We start from the raw sequence: 14,249 nt of genomic DNA on the forward strand, positions 1-14,249 counted from the left end.
AGCGTAACTAATATTAACTTGAATGGGAAAATATGTTTTTGGATTATCAAATCATCCGTTTATGTCTTAAAAAAAACAAACAAACAAATTTTGAGCCAGGCGTGGTTGCGTACGCCTTTGATCCCAGCACTCGGGAGGCAGAGGCAGGCAGATCACTGTGAATTTGAGGCCAGCCTGGTCTACAAAGTGAGTCCAGGACAGCCAAGGCTACACAGAGAGACCCTGTCTGGAAAAAAAAAGTTTGCCCACTCATTGACTTTTCTCCTCGAGTTTTGAAAGTCTTGAACAAGTCTTGAACTTGAATACAACTCAATATGTAGACCAGGCCAACTGAACTTGCTGCAGCCACTCTACTGCAGCCTCTGGAGTGCGGGGATAATAGGCATGCACCACCACACCCGATGGATGGGATTTAAAATGAATATATATATATATATATATATATATATATTTATGTATGAAAGAGAAGGGCACTGTGTTCCCTTATGTCGAGCCAGAGCAAATGTGTAAATAAAAATGGTTTTGTGAGTCACTCCATTCTCTCTGTAAAAGCAAAGTGTCAAAACGTGCCCTACTGAGGAGAGTATTTAAATGACATGGACTCCATGTAAAGGCAGCGGATGGCCCACATCCCTTAGTGTGTCTTGAGCTCTCATGGGAAGACAGTCATTTTTTAATGCCTTGTAAGCATTTTTTTTCCTTCTTTCCTTCTCCCCACCTTGTGGACTACAGGTTCTCTCGGTGCTGGATGTGACAACTCCGGACAGTGCAGGTGTAAGCCAGGTGTGACAGGACACAGGTGTGACCGATGTCAGCCAGGCTTCCATACGCTCACTGATGTTGGCTGCTCCCGGGACCAGAGACAACTGTAAGCATGTGTTCTGGTTTATCAGCTCTGGCGGGGGGTGGGGGTGAGGGGGGTGAGGGGGGACCTGTTTTATCTTTCACTTCCAAGTGATAGCCCATCGTTGAGGGAAGTCAGGGCAGGAACTCCAGGCAGGAACTCCAGGCAGGAACATGAAGGTAGGGACTGAAGCAGAGACCTACCGTGGAGGAACACTGCTTCTTGGCTTGTTTTCCAGGTCATGTTCAGCTACCTTTCTTATATAGCCCAGACCCACATGCCTAGGAATGGTACTACCTACTGTGGGCCAGGCTCTCCTACATCAATTAGATATATATTTTAAAAAATGTCCCCATAGACTCCCCCACAAGCCAATCTGATGGAGGCAATTCTTCAAGTGAGAGTCCCTCTTCCCAGGGGTAAGTTGACAACTAAGACTAGCTGTCGCAGAATCCTTACTCCACCATTGCTGTTACCAGGGGGATGGGGACACCTCAGGGTGCCACATACTGCTGTGAACTCCTCCTGTGGGGTTGTCGTTAATCTTTATATGAACACTGAGGATTATCGTTACACTCATTTTAATAAGAGGATATTCAAACCAGGAGAAATTAACTTGCCTAGCATCACCGGTGACGATGGACCTGTTTTGGAAACCCAGAGGCTTGGTACCCGGCTGCACGCCTTTGGCCTTCCTTAGTGAACTAGGAGGGAAGCAGTCCTTCCACATTCCAAGCGGGGACCCATCTGGACCTCAGTGGACTTTGTGTAGACGATCTCTTCTGCTTAATTGTCAGGTTCTTTCCTTTGAAACGTCTACTTTCCATCCTCCAGATTCTTTTTTGAAGGAAGGCAGAGGCTATCGTCCTTTCGATGTACGATGCACGTCACATAGCAATCACAGAGATGCAGGGCTGGGGGACAGCGGGGTGGGGGTGGGGGGGGGAGCTTTGTGGCAAAGAATTCGTCAGAACGGTGCTGGCAGAGGAATTTCTGAGGCCCAAGGGAAAAGCTAAATAGAGCCTCTGGGCTTAACCTGCTTCTTCGCCTGCGCTGGCCGCTCCATCACCTGCCTCAGGTTCTCCCAGACTTAAGCTGCTTTCATTTCTTCCCTTGACTTAGCCAGCCCCAAGCCGTTGCCTCTCTAGACTTGACCTGCTTAGTTACCACTTTTCAAAACGTAACCAGTTCTTAGTAATTCTCTAAGCTTTACTTGCTCTTAATTACTGTTTTTCCAGACTTAACTGCTCTTACTTGCTTAAGTAAGCTGCTAAACATCGCCTGTCTTTGGAGGAGTAGATAACACCTCTGATGTGAGGGTCATGAGGGTAACAGCTGACAAACATTCAGACCCCTGACTAACTTCCAACCACCTGTCCCCATCCTGGGGCCCATAAATATCTCCAAACTCACTTCTTCATGGGGCTATGTCCTGAATAAATCGTCTCACAAAACTTGTCTTCCCAGTGATTGTCATACCGCATGGCAGGCAAAACAAGCTTGGTTTGGCATGCTAGCCAGGACAAAGTCCAGATGGAATTCTGGCAAGTGGCTCATTGGTTGTTTGCTGGTATTGAAATATTGTTGGTGAGTCTAGGCAGTTGTCTGGGCCACTTATCTCAGGCAAGACCTTTCCTGGTTTGGCACTGCTAATGTTTTATGCATGCCTTGACTTTTGCAGTAAAGAAACTGTCTCTGTTAGGAAGACATCTTGTTTGATGGATGACTTCAGTACAAGTCTCTCTCTCTCTCTCTCTCTCTTTCTCTCTCTCTCTCCTCTTTTTTCCATTCTCCTCCTCTCTCCATGTTTTTTTGTTTTGCTTTTGTTTATTTTTTGGTGTTGTGTGTTGTATTGTTTTTATTTTGAGACAAGGTCTTGTTGTGTAACTCAGGCTGGCCTAAAATGATGCCCCTGCCTCAGCCTACGCAGAGCTAGAGGTAAAAGGTATGAGTCTCAACACCCACTTTAGAAATGCCCACTTCTCCTTCTTTCTGATTTGGCCTTCACCATAAGGGTCCTGGTTTTAGGACATGGATATTGGGAAAAGATTGGCACATCACCACCCAAAAGTCTTCTTGGTTCCTCAAGTCTGGTTCCGGGCTCAGCATGAATAACAGGAAATGCATGCTCCTGGCCAGCTGTTCGCAACAGTGGAAAATGTTAATTCTTTCTCCTCATGTAGACCATTGGATTGCAGCCTTCAAACCTAGGTGACATTCAGCTGCAGATTCATGGAAAGGAAAAAAGATGCTAATTATCTATAACATCACAAAGCTATAAAATTCTTTAGACTCCAGAGAAAAGTTATATGAAACTAGGCCGGGCTTGACAACATTACCTCCCTTGGCACCTCTATTTACAGCCCCTTGCCAGACAGGCACATCATCCTGGCCTTATTGGCACTACTGTAGCTATTGTCTGGGCTTTCTTTCCTCGGGGCCTTTGTATAGATTTCTCTCTTCTAGCCTTCCCTGGCCCTTTTAGATCTGATTCTAATCACTTTCCTGGTTCCCACACTCTAGCCACAGCCCCTGCTTCAAAGGAATCAGTAGGTAGAGCATTCATCCCTTTCCCTACAAGGCTATGAAGCACTTCAGGGGGGGCTCCATGCCATCACGTCATCTCCTCCAGGGCCCTCCCTTACTTTGTCCACACTGCACATTATGAGTCTACTTACATTTTGACCTGCTCATTTGCTGTCACATTTGTTTGTTCCTCTCACTTAGAGCTTTGTCTTGTTCAGGGCTGAGTCCGTTTCAACACGGCTGCAGTTGTCATTATGCATCCCTGCCGTTGCTCTTCCTGTGTCTGTCCCACCTTGAGCCCCAAGAATCAGGGCTGGATCCTGTTTCTCATCGAATCCCTGGTCCTTAGGGCAGTAGATGCTGAGAATGTGTGTGCCTGTGGATCTGGATAAGCATGACGGAGGAAGCCATGGGGACCTCAAGCCAACAGCTGGAAAGGGATTCTGGCTGCGAGCCTGGCTAGGTCTGGCATTGATTGGGTGGGGAACGTGAAGGTGAAGGAGTCAAGCAGGCTTCAGGTTTGGGCAGGATTCGATGGGGTCACAGAACAGCCAGAGGGGAGCATTGTTCACTCTTTCTCCATTATAAGGTCTATGAGGAGGTGGAGCAGAGTTGGCTTAGGAGGGAAGAGCTAACAGCTTTGGTTCCAGACTGATGAGGTGGCTACTGGTGATAGACTGACGAGCGTGTGCGAGCGTGTGCAAGCGTGTGCCAAAAGGAGTGATGAGGCAGGGAGGCGGTGCCAGGGTCAACTGACAGCACCGGCGTGTGTCCAGTGAGTGTCTTACTACTAAGGAAAACAAAAGCCAGGGAAATCTAGCAATTGAACTCCCAGATATATACATGCACAATCGATGAAAATGCACAAACTCCTGTGGGCTGAAGTTCATGGAAATGGTGTTCATTATAGCTAAGAACTGGGAACAAACCAAATGTCACCAAGTGGGTGAAAAGATAAGCGAATTATGGTAAATCCATATAGTGGGATTTTATTCAGCCATCAGAAGAATATATACTCTGCTCATGATGTGACATGGGCAAACTTGAAAGCTTATGATATATGAAATAAGTCGGTCACTAATGGCCACATGTGGTGTCTTGTCTATTGTAGGAACCACCAAGAGTAGGCAAAGCTAATGAGACAGAAAGTACATATGTGGCCACATCCGGCTGGGGGTGGGGCTAAAGGGAGGAATGGCGTGGCTCTTTTAGAAACAATGAAGATGCTTGAGATCTGTTCTTCGTGATGACAAGTGTACAACTCTTAAAACTGATTGCAAGCCAGTGAACTGTTCACCACACTGGGGGACTCCCGTGGTGTATGAATTCATCTCATGAGAGGATTTACTAAAGGAAAGAACCTGAATGCACTGCAATCACCATCACCCTAATTAGACTATATAGAAATACATTATATATCTATTTTTTAAAGGACTATACTGTTTAGTAATGAACTTGGCTTGATTTCTGGCACAATCTTCTCCTTCTGGGTAGGTAGCTGAGGGCTCATCACTGGCCACCACCCCACTGGCTTAAATAAGTGAGTCATTAAAGTCATGAAGAGTTTAGCATTGATAGGACTGCTGAGAGAAGTCCCCTGAAGAAGGGTGTGACCAGTGAGATGCCACCCACTCAGGACAGCTGACTTTTATGAGTACAACTGCTGTGAAACACTGGAAACTTGCTCCTAACTTTCTTTCTCTCTCTCTCTTTTTTTTTTTCCCCAGAGATTCCAAGTGTGACTGTGACCCAGCTGGCATCTCTGGAGCCTGTGATTCTGGCCGCTGTGTCTGCAAACCAGCTGTCACTGGGGACCGCTGTGATAGGTCTGTGCGAACCATGCCCCTGTGGGCTTCAGGGGAGAGGGCCCTGGCACATGGCATAAGAATTAATCCAACAGGCCGGGCGTGGTGGTGCACGCTTTTAACCCCAGCCTTTGGGAAGCAGAGGCAGGTGGATTGCTGTGAGTTTGAGGCCAGCCTGGTCTACAAAGTGAGTCTAGGACAGCCAACGCTACACAGAGAAACCTTGTCTCAAAAAACGAAACCAACCAACAAACAAACAAAAAGAATTAATCCAACAAGTACAGTTATGGAAAGTGGAGTCTGAACAAATGTTGAGGTTATCCTAGTCCCTGTCCTTAAAGGCTGAGCTTAAAACAAAACCGAACCAAACAAAACCAAGATCTGTGATTCATTGCAGCCCATTTTCCTGCTTTGGGTCCCTTCTCTTTGTTTTCCCTGTGGCAGAGGCAGAGGGCCCCAGGGAGTCCCCTGGCCAGCTGGCTGCCATGCAAGGTAGTGCGCAGTAATGAGCTCGGGTGACTGAAGTGGGTCTTTGGAAACGCCTGGCCTAATTAAACAAGCTGAGGAAAATCCTTGTAACAGGGACTGTGGCAGCATATGGCCATATATAACCATCGAGTACCGAAAAGGAACCACCCCAGGGAGGGGATGGTAGTTACATGCACACACATGAACTGGGGCACCACGTCAGAGCCCTTTGGGCCTGAGCCATGTTGGGGCAGGTGGAGCAGTGAGGAGCCAGTGGCTCTCACTTGCTGCCTCAGGACATCCCTTGAGTACAAACTGTGTTCTGACTAACATCTTCTCCCGCTCCCTCCTCTGCCCCCACTCCCCCCCCCCCCCCCGCCCCCAGATGGCTGTGAGTGGAGGGGCTGTGAGGGTGGCCTCAGCTCAAAGCCTCCTTCTCAATTCCTTAAAAGAAAGCAAGCAGTTTCCTGGCACCCTGCCAAGCATTTCTACCTGGGCAGAGGAAGTGCCAAATGCATTCCTAGCTAGTGTTTGGGGTTTTTTTTGTTTTGTTTTGTTTCGTTTTTGTTTGTTTGTTTGTTTGTTTTTGTTTTTTTTTTTTTTCCCTGCCGAAGAGAGAGTTGGAAATAGATAGCTCGAGCGTTAGGAAAGCAGCCACTTTTTTTTTTTTTAATCAGCCTTTGTGCACATGGTGGAAGGAGGCACGCTGGAGAGAGACAGCTCACCGGTTAAGAGTGCTTGCTGCTCGTCCAGAGGGTCCCACCTGGGATGCCTGCATCCATGTCCGGTGACTCACAACTGCCTGTAACTATGACGCCAGCAGGTCCAACGCCCTCTTTTGGTCTCCTCACACAGTCCCCATACACATGTGACATGCACTCACACAGACACACACATAGACATGATTTTTTTTTTTTAAAGAAAGCATTTTGCAGCAGGAATAGGGAAGCCAGAGGCAAGTTGAGACAGAGCCTTGCTCTCTAACAGAGGCTGATGTAGAACTCACTAGCCTTGCAATCCTCCTGCCTCATCCTCCCAAATGCTAGGATTATACCGCCTCCTGCTTGAAAGTTTTTTTTATTATCCATTTCATTTTTACTGCTTTAAGATAGGCTTTAGAAGCTGGGCAGTCGTGGCGCACGCCTTTAATCCCAGCACTTGGGAGACAGAGGCAGGCGGATCGCTCTGAGTTCGAGGCCAGTCTGGTCTACAAAGTGAGTCCAGGACAGTCAAGGCTACACAGAGAAACCCTGTCTTGTAAAACAAAACAACAAACAAACAAACAAACAAACAAACAACAAGATAGGGTTTAGAACTTGCTACAAAGGCAGAAGGTGACCTTGAACTTCTGATTCTCCTACCTCTATTTCCCAAGTACTGGGATTGCAGACATGTGCCACTAAACCTGTCTTTGGAGGCCCTTTTAAATCTAAAATATAAAACGAAATAGACAGCTATGTAAAGCAACAATTTGCCATTACCACAATTAGTAAATCTCTGCTAAAAAAAACAAAAAACAAAAAATATGCTGTCCCAGTGTCACTAGGCATTTGCAGTAGCCATTGCTTTCCTGCAGGCTCATGGTCCTTGCTTTTCCTCATCACCAGTTGTCCTACAGCATCCTAAAGTCATCTTTAAATTTCATGTGACTCCTTTCCCTCCTTGATCCGTCCCTCTCTGTAGGTTTGAATCTTGCGTCAGCCCTCTGTCTTCCTCCCCATCAGAAGTAATTCCTATCTCACAGGCTTCCAGGGGGATGAAATGAAGGAGTAGACACACAAAGTGCCTGGGCCAACCCAGTGCTGAGGGAGTGGTCACCGGAGCTGTTCCTGTTCCCTGTGGAGAAAACAGGGCTCTTCCTCCCAGAAGCCTCCGCAGCTCAGCCTTGCCTGGCAGTTGTCCAAAAAGAAGCTGCCCCAGGGCTTAGGCTGGGAGCAGGGGTGGAATGCGAGCCAGCAGTTGGCTGGTTTTAGGGCATCTCTAGGCTTCTTTTATCTTACATCTTTCCTGGCCCTGTCCTCCATGGGCCGGAACTAGGTTTTGACGAACAGGGTGTTAATAAATACTGGAAGGTCTTGCGGATTGGGGCAGTTTAATAGGTGCTGGGATAAGAGCCTTGCCTTTCTGGTCCCCACTTCCCTCCATTAAACACCTGCTCCAGGGCAGGTCTGCAGGTCAGAATCTTGTCACATCGCTCCTTGCACCACCCACCAACCTCCATCCACCACCAAGGATGGGTCAGTCATCAAGTTTCCAGACTACCAAGGTCCTAGTGAAGACAGAGATTGTGAACACTCGTGTGTGTGTGTGTGTGTGTGTGTGTGTGTGTGTGTGTGTGTGTGTTTGGGTGGGGGTTGGGGGGGTTGTGATTGCTACCCTGGTGGTCTGGAGTAGAGCTGGTGTGTAAACCTTGCCATCTTCCTCCTCTGGGAATGAATAGTGCCAAGCAGGAGAGAAAGTGGGAAGAGGTTGAACCGGCCATGGTATTCTCTGTAAGATAAGAAGTAATCATGGCATTGTGCTGACTTACAATTCTGCCTCAGGTGCCGGCCAGGTTACTACCATCTGGACAGGGCAAACCCTGAGGGCTGTACCCAGTGCTTCTGCTATGGGCATTCAGCCACCTGCCACAGCTCTGCAGACTTCAGTGTCCACAAGATCACCTCAACTTTCTATCAGGGTAAAGTATCTCAACACAGGGCTTTGCTTTTTTTTTTTTTTTTTTTTTTTTTTTTTTTCATTTTACAAGGGTCTGTGACTGGCGCTTGCCAACGGTGGCCTCCCTATTCACAGGATGGCTTCTCAAATGATCATTAGCAATTTCCTTATTGGTGTTGGTTGAGACAGGCTGAGTTCAGACTGGCCTTGAACTCCACATGCAGCAGAGGACAACCTTGAACTTCTTATCTTCCTGCTTCTGACTCCCAGGTCCTGGAATTACAAAGCTGTGCTGTCACAACCAACTCAATTCTGTGCCTGGGATCGAACCCAGGACCCTGTGTTTGCTAGGCAGGCACCTTACCAACTGAGCTACATTTATAGCATATTATATATATATCATTATTTTGTTGGGATAAGACAAGCCATATATCTTGAAAAATTACAACTGAACAGCTTATGAATACTTAAAAACAATTAAAAAGAGACCGGCTATTTATATCCTTAATTGTCCCACCCATACCTATTTCAAAACCACAAAGAACTCTTCACGAGGAGGAAGGGTTTATGAGAACATTCCAGAATCCACGTTCACTAATAACATCACATTCACATACACTGACTTAATACAGCTCCTATAAAAGTTACGTTTCTTCTTCTGATGTAATTGTCTCTCTGAGGCTTACTGCCTCTGTCTGCTAACCTAGACCTAGTCCTGGAAGCTTCTAGCCTCTATATAATCTAACCTAGGCTTAGAATGTTTTCAGCCTCAGAGACTTTCTGCTGAGTAAGCTCACCCTTTCTAGTTCTTTCTGAATGCTGGCTAGCTGGTTCAAAACAGTTGTCTGGTTCAAAACTCCTCTCCAAGCTGACTGATTCAAACTGTCTTCTCTCAGCTTCTGACTGAATTGCTCTTCTTGGCCTCATATTAATTTTGGCAATATGTTCTAATCTTCTGGCTCCTTCTCATTCGCTGGCTCATTCTGCTTTCACATGTGTCTAGCTCGTTCTTTCTGCAACCTGTCTTTGAAAAATTGTACTGGTGAAAACTGCCTCTGAACTCCACGAACTGAGCTGCCATGAATCCACCTCCACTGCACTGCCTCTCAACTCCCTGGCTCAACAGTACTGCCTACAGTGAACTCAGAGATCTGTAAGCCTCTGTCCCCTGAGTGCTGGGATTAAAAGCCTGTACCACCATGCCTGGACCTAAGCTTTTCTTTACCTGAAACTTGCTCTATACCAGACCAGTCTTGAATTCAGAGACCTGCTTGCCTCTGTCTCCTAGGATTAAAGTCATATCCAGCCTGATCACACAGGCCTAGCAGGACAAGTTGTCCTCTAAACACACAGAGACACACACACAGACACACAAATAAAATGTAAAAAAAAAAAAAAATATATATATATATATATACACATATATACATATATATATATACACATACACACACACACACACACACACACACACACACACACACACACACACACATATATATATATATATATATATATATATATATATATATATATACACACACACACGCATGCCGAAGCAGCTGTCCCTTTCTATTCCTTCTAGGCCTTTTTTGGCCAGCAGGTCTTACCTGGCTTAATTCTAGCAATGATGGGAGTTGTCTCAGAGTGGAGTTGTTATCTTGCAGATGCCGATGGCTGGAAAGCAGTTCAGAGAAATGGGGCTCCTGCAAAACTCCACTGGTCACCTCGCCATCAGGATGTGTTTAGTTCTGCCCGAAGATCGGACCCAGTCTATTTCGTGGCACCTGGTATGTGAGGGGTGATTTCTACAGAAACCAATGGAAAGGTCTACAGAGTCAGGATAGAAAACTGAGTTGGAAAACGTGATGTGGGAACTGTCCCTGTCACAGGAGCTGCAGCAGCTCCAGTAGACAGCTGGAGCCTTAGGCCCAATTTGATAAGTCACCATGCCCTGACACCAAGCATCCTGGAGGCAGCCCTGGCTGGGAGCCCCCACCCCTCACACACACACCCCCCCATTAGCCAAATGAGCAGTTTCTACATTTCCCAGCAGAGCATGACATGAAACTTAGCGGGTCTATTGAGAAGCAGATGAAAAAGCAAAACCAAAGCATTTTTTTTTTAAGTTACAAATTTTAATTTATGTGTATGGATGTGTCTGCGTGTGGAAATGCACACACGTGTGTGTACAAGGTCCCTCAGAGGCCAGAAGAGGGTGCTGGCTCCTCTGGAGCTGCAAACATAAGTGGATGTGAGCCACACAATGTGTGTGCTGGGGAGGCTGAACTCAGGTCCTCTGGAAGAGCAGGAAGAACTCCGTAACTGCGGAGCCGCCTCTCCAGCCCCAAAGTGTGTTAAGGCTTTAAAAAATATTGTTGGTGACCTGAGTGGCAAAGGTCTGGCTGGGATATGAATCCTAGTTCGTAACTTTGGCTAGTGAGCACTTTCCAAGCAGCTGTTCTCTTAATGTCTCTGAACTTCGCTCCTCTCGACTGTTAAATAAGAACGGGCATGCCAGTGGCCAAGAATGACTCCCATCAGATGTGTGATGGGAGCTGGGGCAATGGCTTAGTCGGTCAAGCGCTCGCTGTGCTAGCATGGGCAGCTGAATTTGAATGCTAAGCACTCACATGAAAAACTGGCCCTAGCGGCACGTTGCCTGTCACCCCAGCCCTAGAACAGTAGAGACATGACAGTCCCTGGGGCTTGCTAGCCAGAGATGCTTACCAAACTGGTGAGTTCCAGGTTTGGTGAGAGGCCATGTTCAAAAACGAAGGTGGAAAATGATTCAGCAAGACACTCAATATTGATATGTCTGTTCGCATGTGTGCACGCACACTCGTGCTCATCTGTATACACTCACACATCAACGCATGTGCCCAAATATGTCTGCTAAGCATTCTCTAAAGCCAAAAACAACACACAGAGACACTTTCACACCCACATTTTCTGTTGGTGTGGTTTGGGATAGGAGGGTAGGTGAGTCACTTGGGACTCACACTCTAACAGAAAGTGTCAGCATGAATTTAGCTTGTCCGTGTATTTGCCTTCCCAGAAAAACCATTGATCTTTTTTTAAAAATCTACTTCACAGCCAAATTTCTCGGTAATCAGCAAGTGAGCTATGGGCAGAGCCTGTCCTTTAACTACCGTGTGGATAGAGGAGGTCGACACCCGTCTGCCTACGATGTGATCCTGGAAGGTGCCGGTCTCCAGGTCAGAGCTCCTCTGATGCCACTTGGCAAGACGCTTCCTTGTGGAATCACGCATACTTACACATTCAGGTAAAACAAAAAACAAAAAACCAAGAACAACAACAAAAAACAAAAAACACAAAACAAAACAAAACAAAAAAGGCCACGAGCACACTCCAGTGCAAGAGTGAGCTGTTTGTTCATGCATTCGTGCAGTAGATTTTCCTGAGCAACACTGCCCCACCCCCTGCAGCGCAGCTGGCGGGTTCATGGGCGTGGGGAGAAAATGATGACAGTACAGCCTTCTGGGTGGCTGGGAGACAGGGTGGGCACAGGTACTCTGAACACACACAGGAGGTACAGCTGTGCTGGGGTGATGGGGAGAAATGTGCCAAGAAGATGAGGCAAGTGTGGGGAGCAGTCTTGAAGGAGAGGAAGAGGAGGAAGGCAGCAGGCCGGGGGAATGTACCTGGCATTACCAGCAGTTAAACAAGAAATAGGGTGACAAGTATGGCGAGGTCAGTATGTTAGAGAAACTGCTGGAGGTGACAGTGGAGAGACTGGGCTCATTCTGTAGAAAGTGGCTTTTGGAATGGTGTGCTCAGAGAGGCCGGGGAAGGAAGCTGTGCCTTCTCAGTGCTTTGTACTGTGTTAGAGGTTGGATGGGAAAGTATCTTGGTCCTCCAAGAGCTTGTGACCTGGTGAGACATACAGCACACCTAAAAGCAAGCTCAACCTAGTCCGGTAGCTGCCTTTGAAATGAGCTTAATTCTGCCTGGAGTTGTGAAGGAAAGCTTCACCAAAGTGTCAAGGGTGTGGGCTGAGAATAGAAAGAAAAATTACAGAAAGACAAACTCTATATGTGAATTTCTGTGGGGATGTTCAGAGTCATTATATAGAAGCAAATTACACATACACATACACACAGGTGCACACATGCACACATTAACACACACACACACACACACACACACACACACACACACACATACACATTCCTGGTATCCTTAGGGTCCAGAGAAGCTGCTGGATTCCCTGGAACTGAAGGTAGATGGTTGTGAGCCGCCATGCGGGAGCTGGGAACCAAACCTGGGTCCTCTCAACCATTGAGCCATCGCCCCAACCTCATAGACGGTGTGGCTGGAACATAGCAGGAGGAAGGGAGATGGGTAAATCAAACTGAAACTTCTGGAAAGGACTTATCAGGCTGTATCTTATGTGTCATGCCAGGGTGCTCAGACCTTGTCTATACTGGCAGGATGACGGAAAGCCACTGAGAGGCTGAACAGCAAGAAGTCTCACTGGGTGTAGTGGCACACGCTTTTAAGCCCAGCACTTAGGAGGCAGGCTGATCTCTGAGGCCAGCCTGGTCTTCATAGTGAGTTCCAGGACAGCCAGAGCTATATAGTGAGACTTTGTCTCAAAGGGGAAAAAAACCAAAACCAAAAACAAAACCAAAACCAAAAACAAAAAACACTATCATGGCCCAGTGTGAGATGGCTCAGCAGATAAAAACACTTGCTGCTCCCCGGCCCTGGGTAAGCAGTGTTTGATCTTTGGAACCTACAAGAAGGTGAAAAGAGACCATAAAGTTGTTCTCTGATGTCTCTATGTGCACTGTGACATGAGACGCCCCACCACACATAGGCACATAACAATAATTAAATTTTAAAATTTTATTTTAAATTGTGCATGTGTGTGTGTGTGTGTGTGAATGTGCACAACTGAGTCCAAAAGGGGATTTCAGAACCCCTGGAGTTGGAGTTAAGGCAATTGTGAGCTACCAGATATGTGCGCTGGGAACTGAACTCTGGTCCTATGCAAGAGCAATACATACTGAGCCATCTCTCCAGCCCCAATTTTATATATATAGTCACCTGCACCTGAATGGCCTGGAACTCAGAGATCTGCCTGTTTCTGCCAACTAACTGCCCAGAATAATTTTTTTAAAAAAAGCCTTTCTGTGTGTGTGTGTTTGTGTGTGTGTGTGTGTGTGTGTGTGTGTGTGTGTGTGTGTGTGTGTGTGAAGTTTGGAGGATAACCTTAGGTGTCAGTCCTCACCTTCTCCCTCGCCTGAGACAAGCTCTCTTTGCTGTCTTCAGTGATATACAATTAGTTTGCCCTTCAGCTCCCAGGGTTCTCCTGTCCCCACCACACATCTGGCCATAACAGCACTGTGATTACAGGTGTGTGCAGTAGCAAACACCTTTGTATGAGTTCTGCAAGGTCAGGTCTTCGAGTTTGCAGGGCAAGCACTTTACCTCCTGAGCCATCTCCCCCGGCCCTGGGTAAAGCTCTTTACCACACCAGAAGACATTCACAGTGGATCAGTGAGGCAGTACGGGGGCCACCCTGAAGTAAAAACTCTCGGAACAGAGAGAGGCGGACAGACGCATGTGGCGCACACCAGCTAAGTGCTTAATTAACTGCTACTTATTCTGACGGTTCTGTGCACACCTTTCCTGACTGACTTCTCACATCCTAGGCTTAGGGAACTTATTCGTGGGGTTCAGCTTACATGCTTTCTTTGTAAGAGCTTTCTCCAAACCCCAGACAAAGCTACAGGCACATCACGTGTTTCTATGGCGTTCTGTTTGTGAATTGCTAACAGCACGCACTGCGTTTCATTGCTCTTGTCTGCTCAGACGTCTCTGGCTGAATGTTAATCATTTTCTACCTCGTTTTCTTCCCCTCCAATCCTACAATTTCTTGCCCAAGCCAAAGAGGCAGTCAAGTTTGATTTTCTGTTTCT

General features: G+C 46.9%; 1 protein-coding gene across 1 annotated transcript in view; it reads left to right on the plus strand.

Moving 5' to 3' along the window:
• The window catches only part of LAMC2 (laminin subunit gamma 2), a 65,766-nt gene that overhangs the window by 25,644 nt on the left and 25,873 nt on the right, over positions 1-14,249 (plus strand). The window contains exons 3-7 of the mRNA XM_084792168.1: positions 733-868; positions 5,098-5,196; positions 8,187-8,323; positions 9,969-10,091; positions 11,398-11,587. Coding sequence (XP_084648294.1) covers positions 733-868; positions 5,098-5,196; positions 8,187-8,323; positions 9,969-10,091; positions 11,398-11,587 — 685 coding nt within the window. The remainder of the gene's footprint in view (positions 1-732; positions 869-5,097; positions 5,197-8,186; positions 8,324-9,968; positions 10,092-11,397; positions 11,588-14,249) is intronic.

The sequence above is a fragment of the Acomys minous genome, assembly GCF_964271855.1.
Source record: "Acomys minous genome assembly, chromosome: 1".
NCBI classification, from domain to species: Eukaryota; Metazoa; Chordata; class Mammalia; order Rodentia; family Muridae; genus Acomys; species Acomys minous.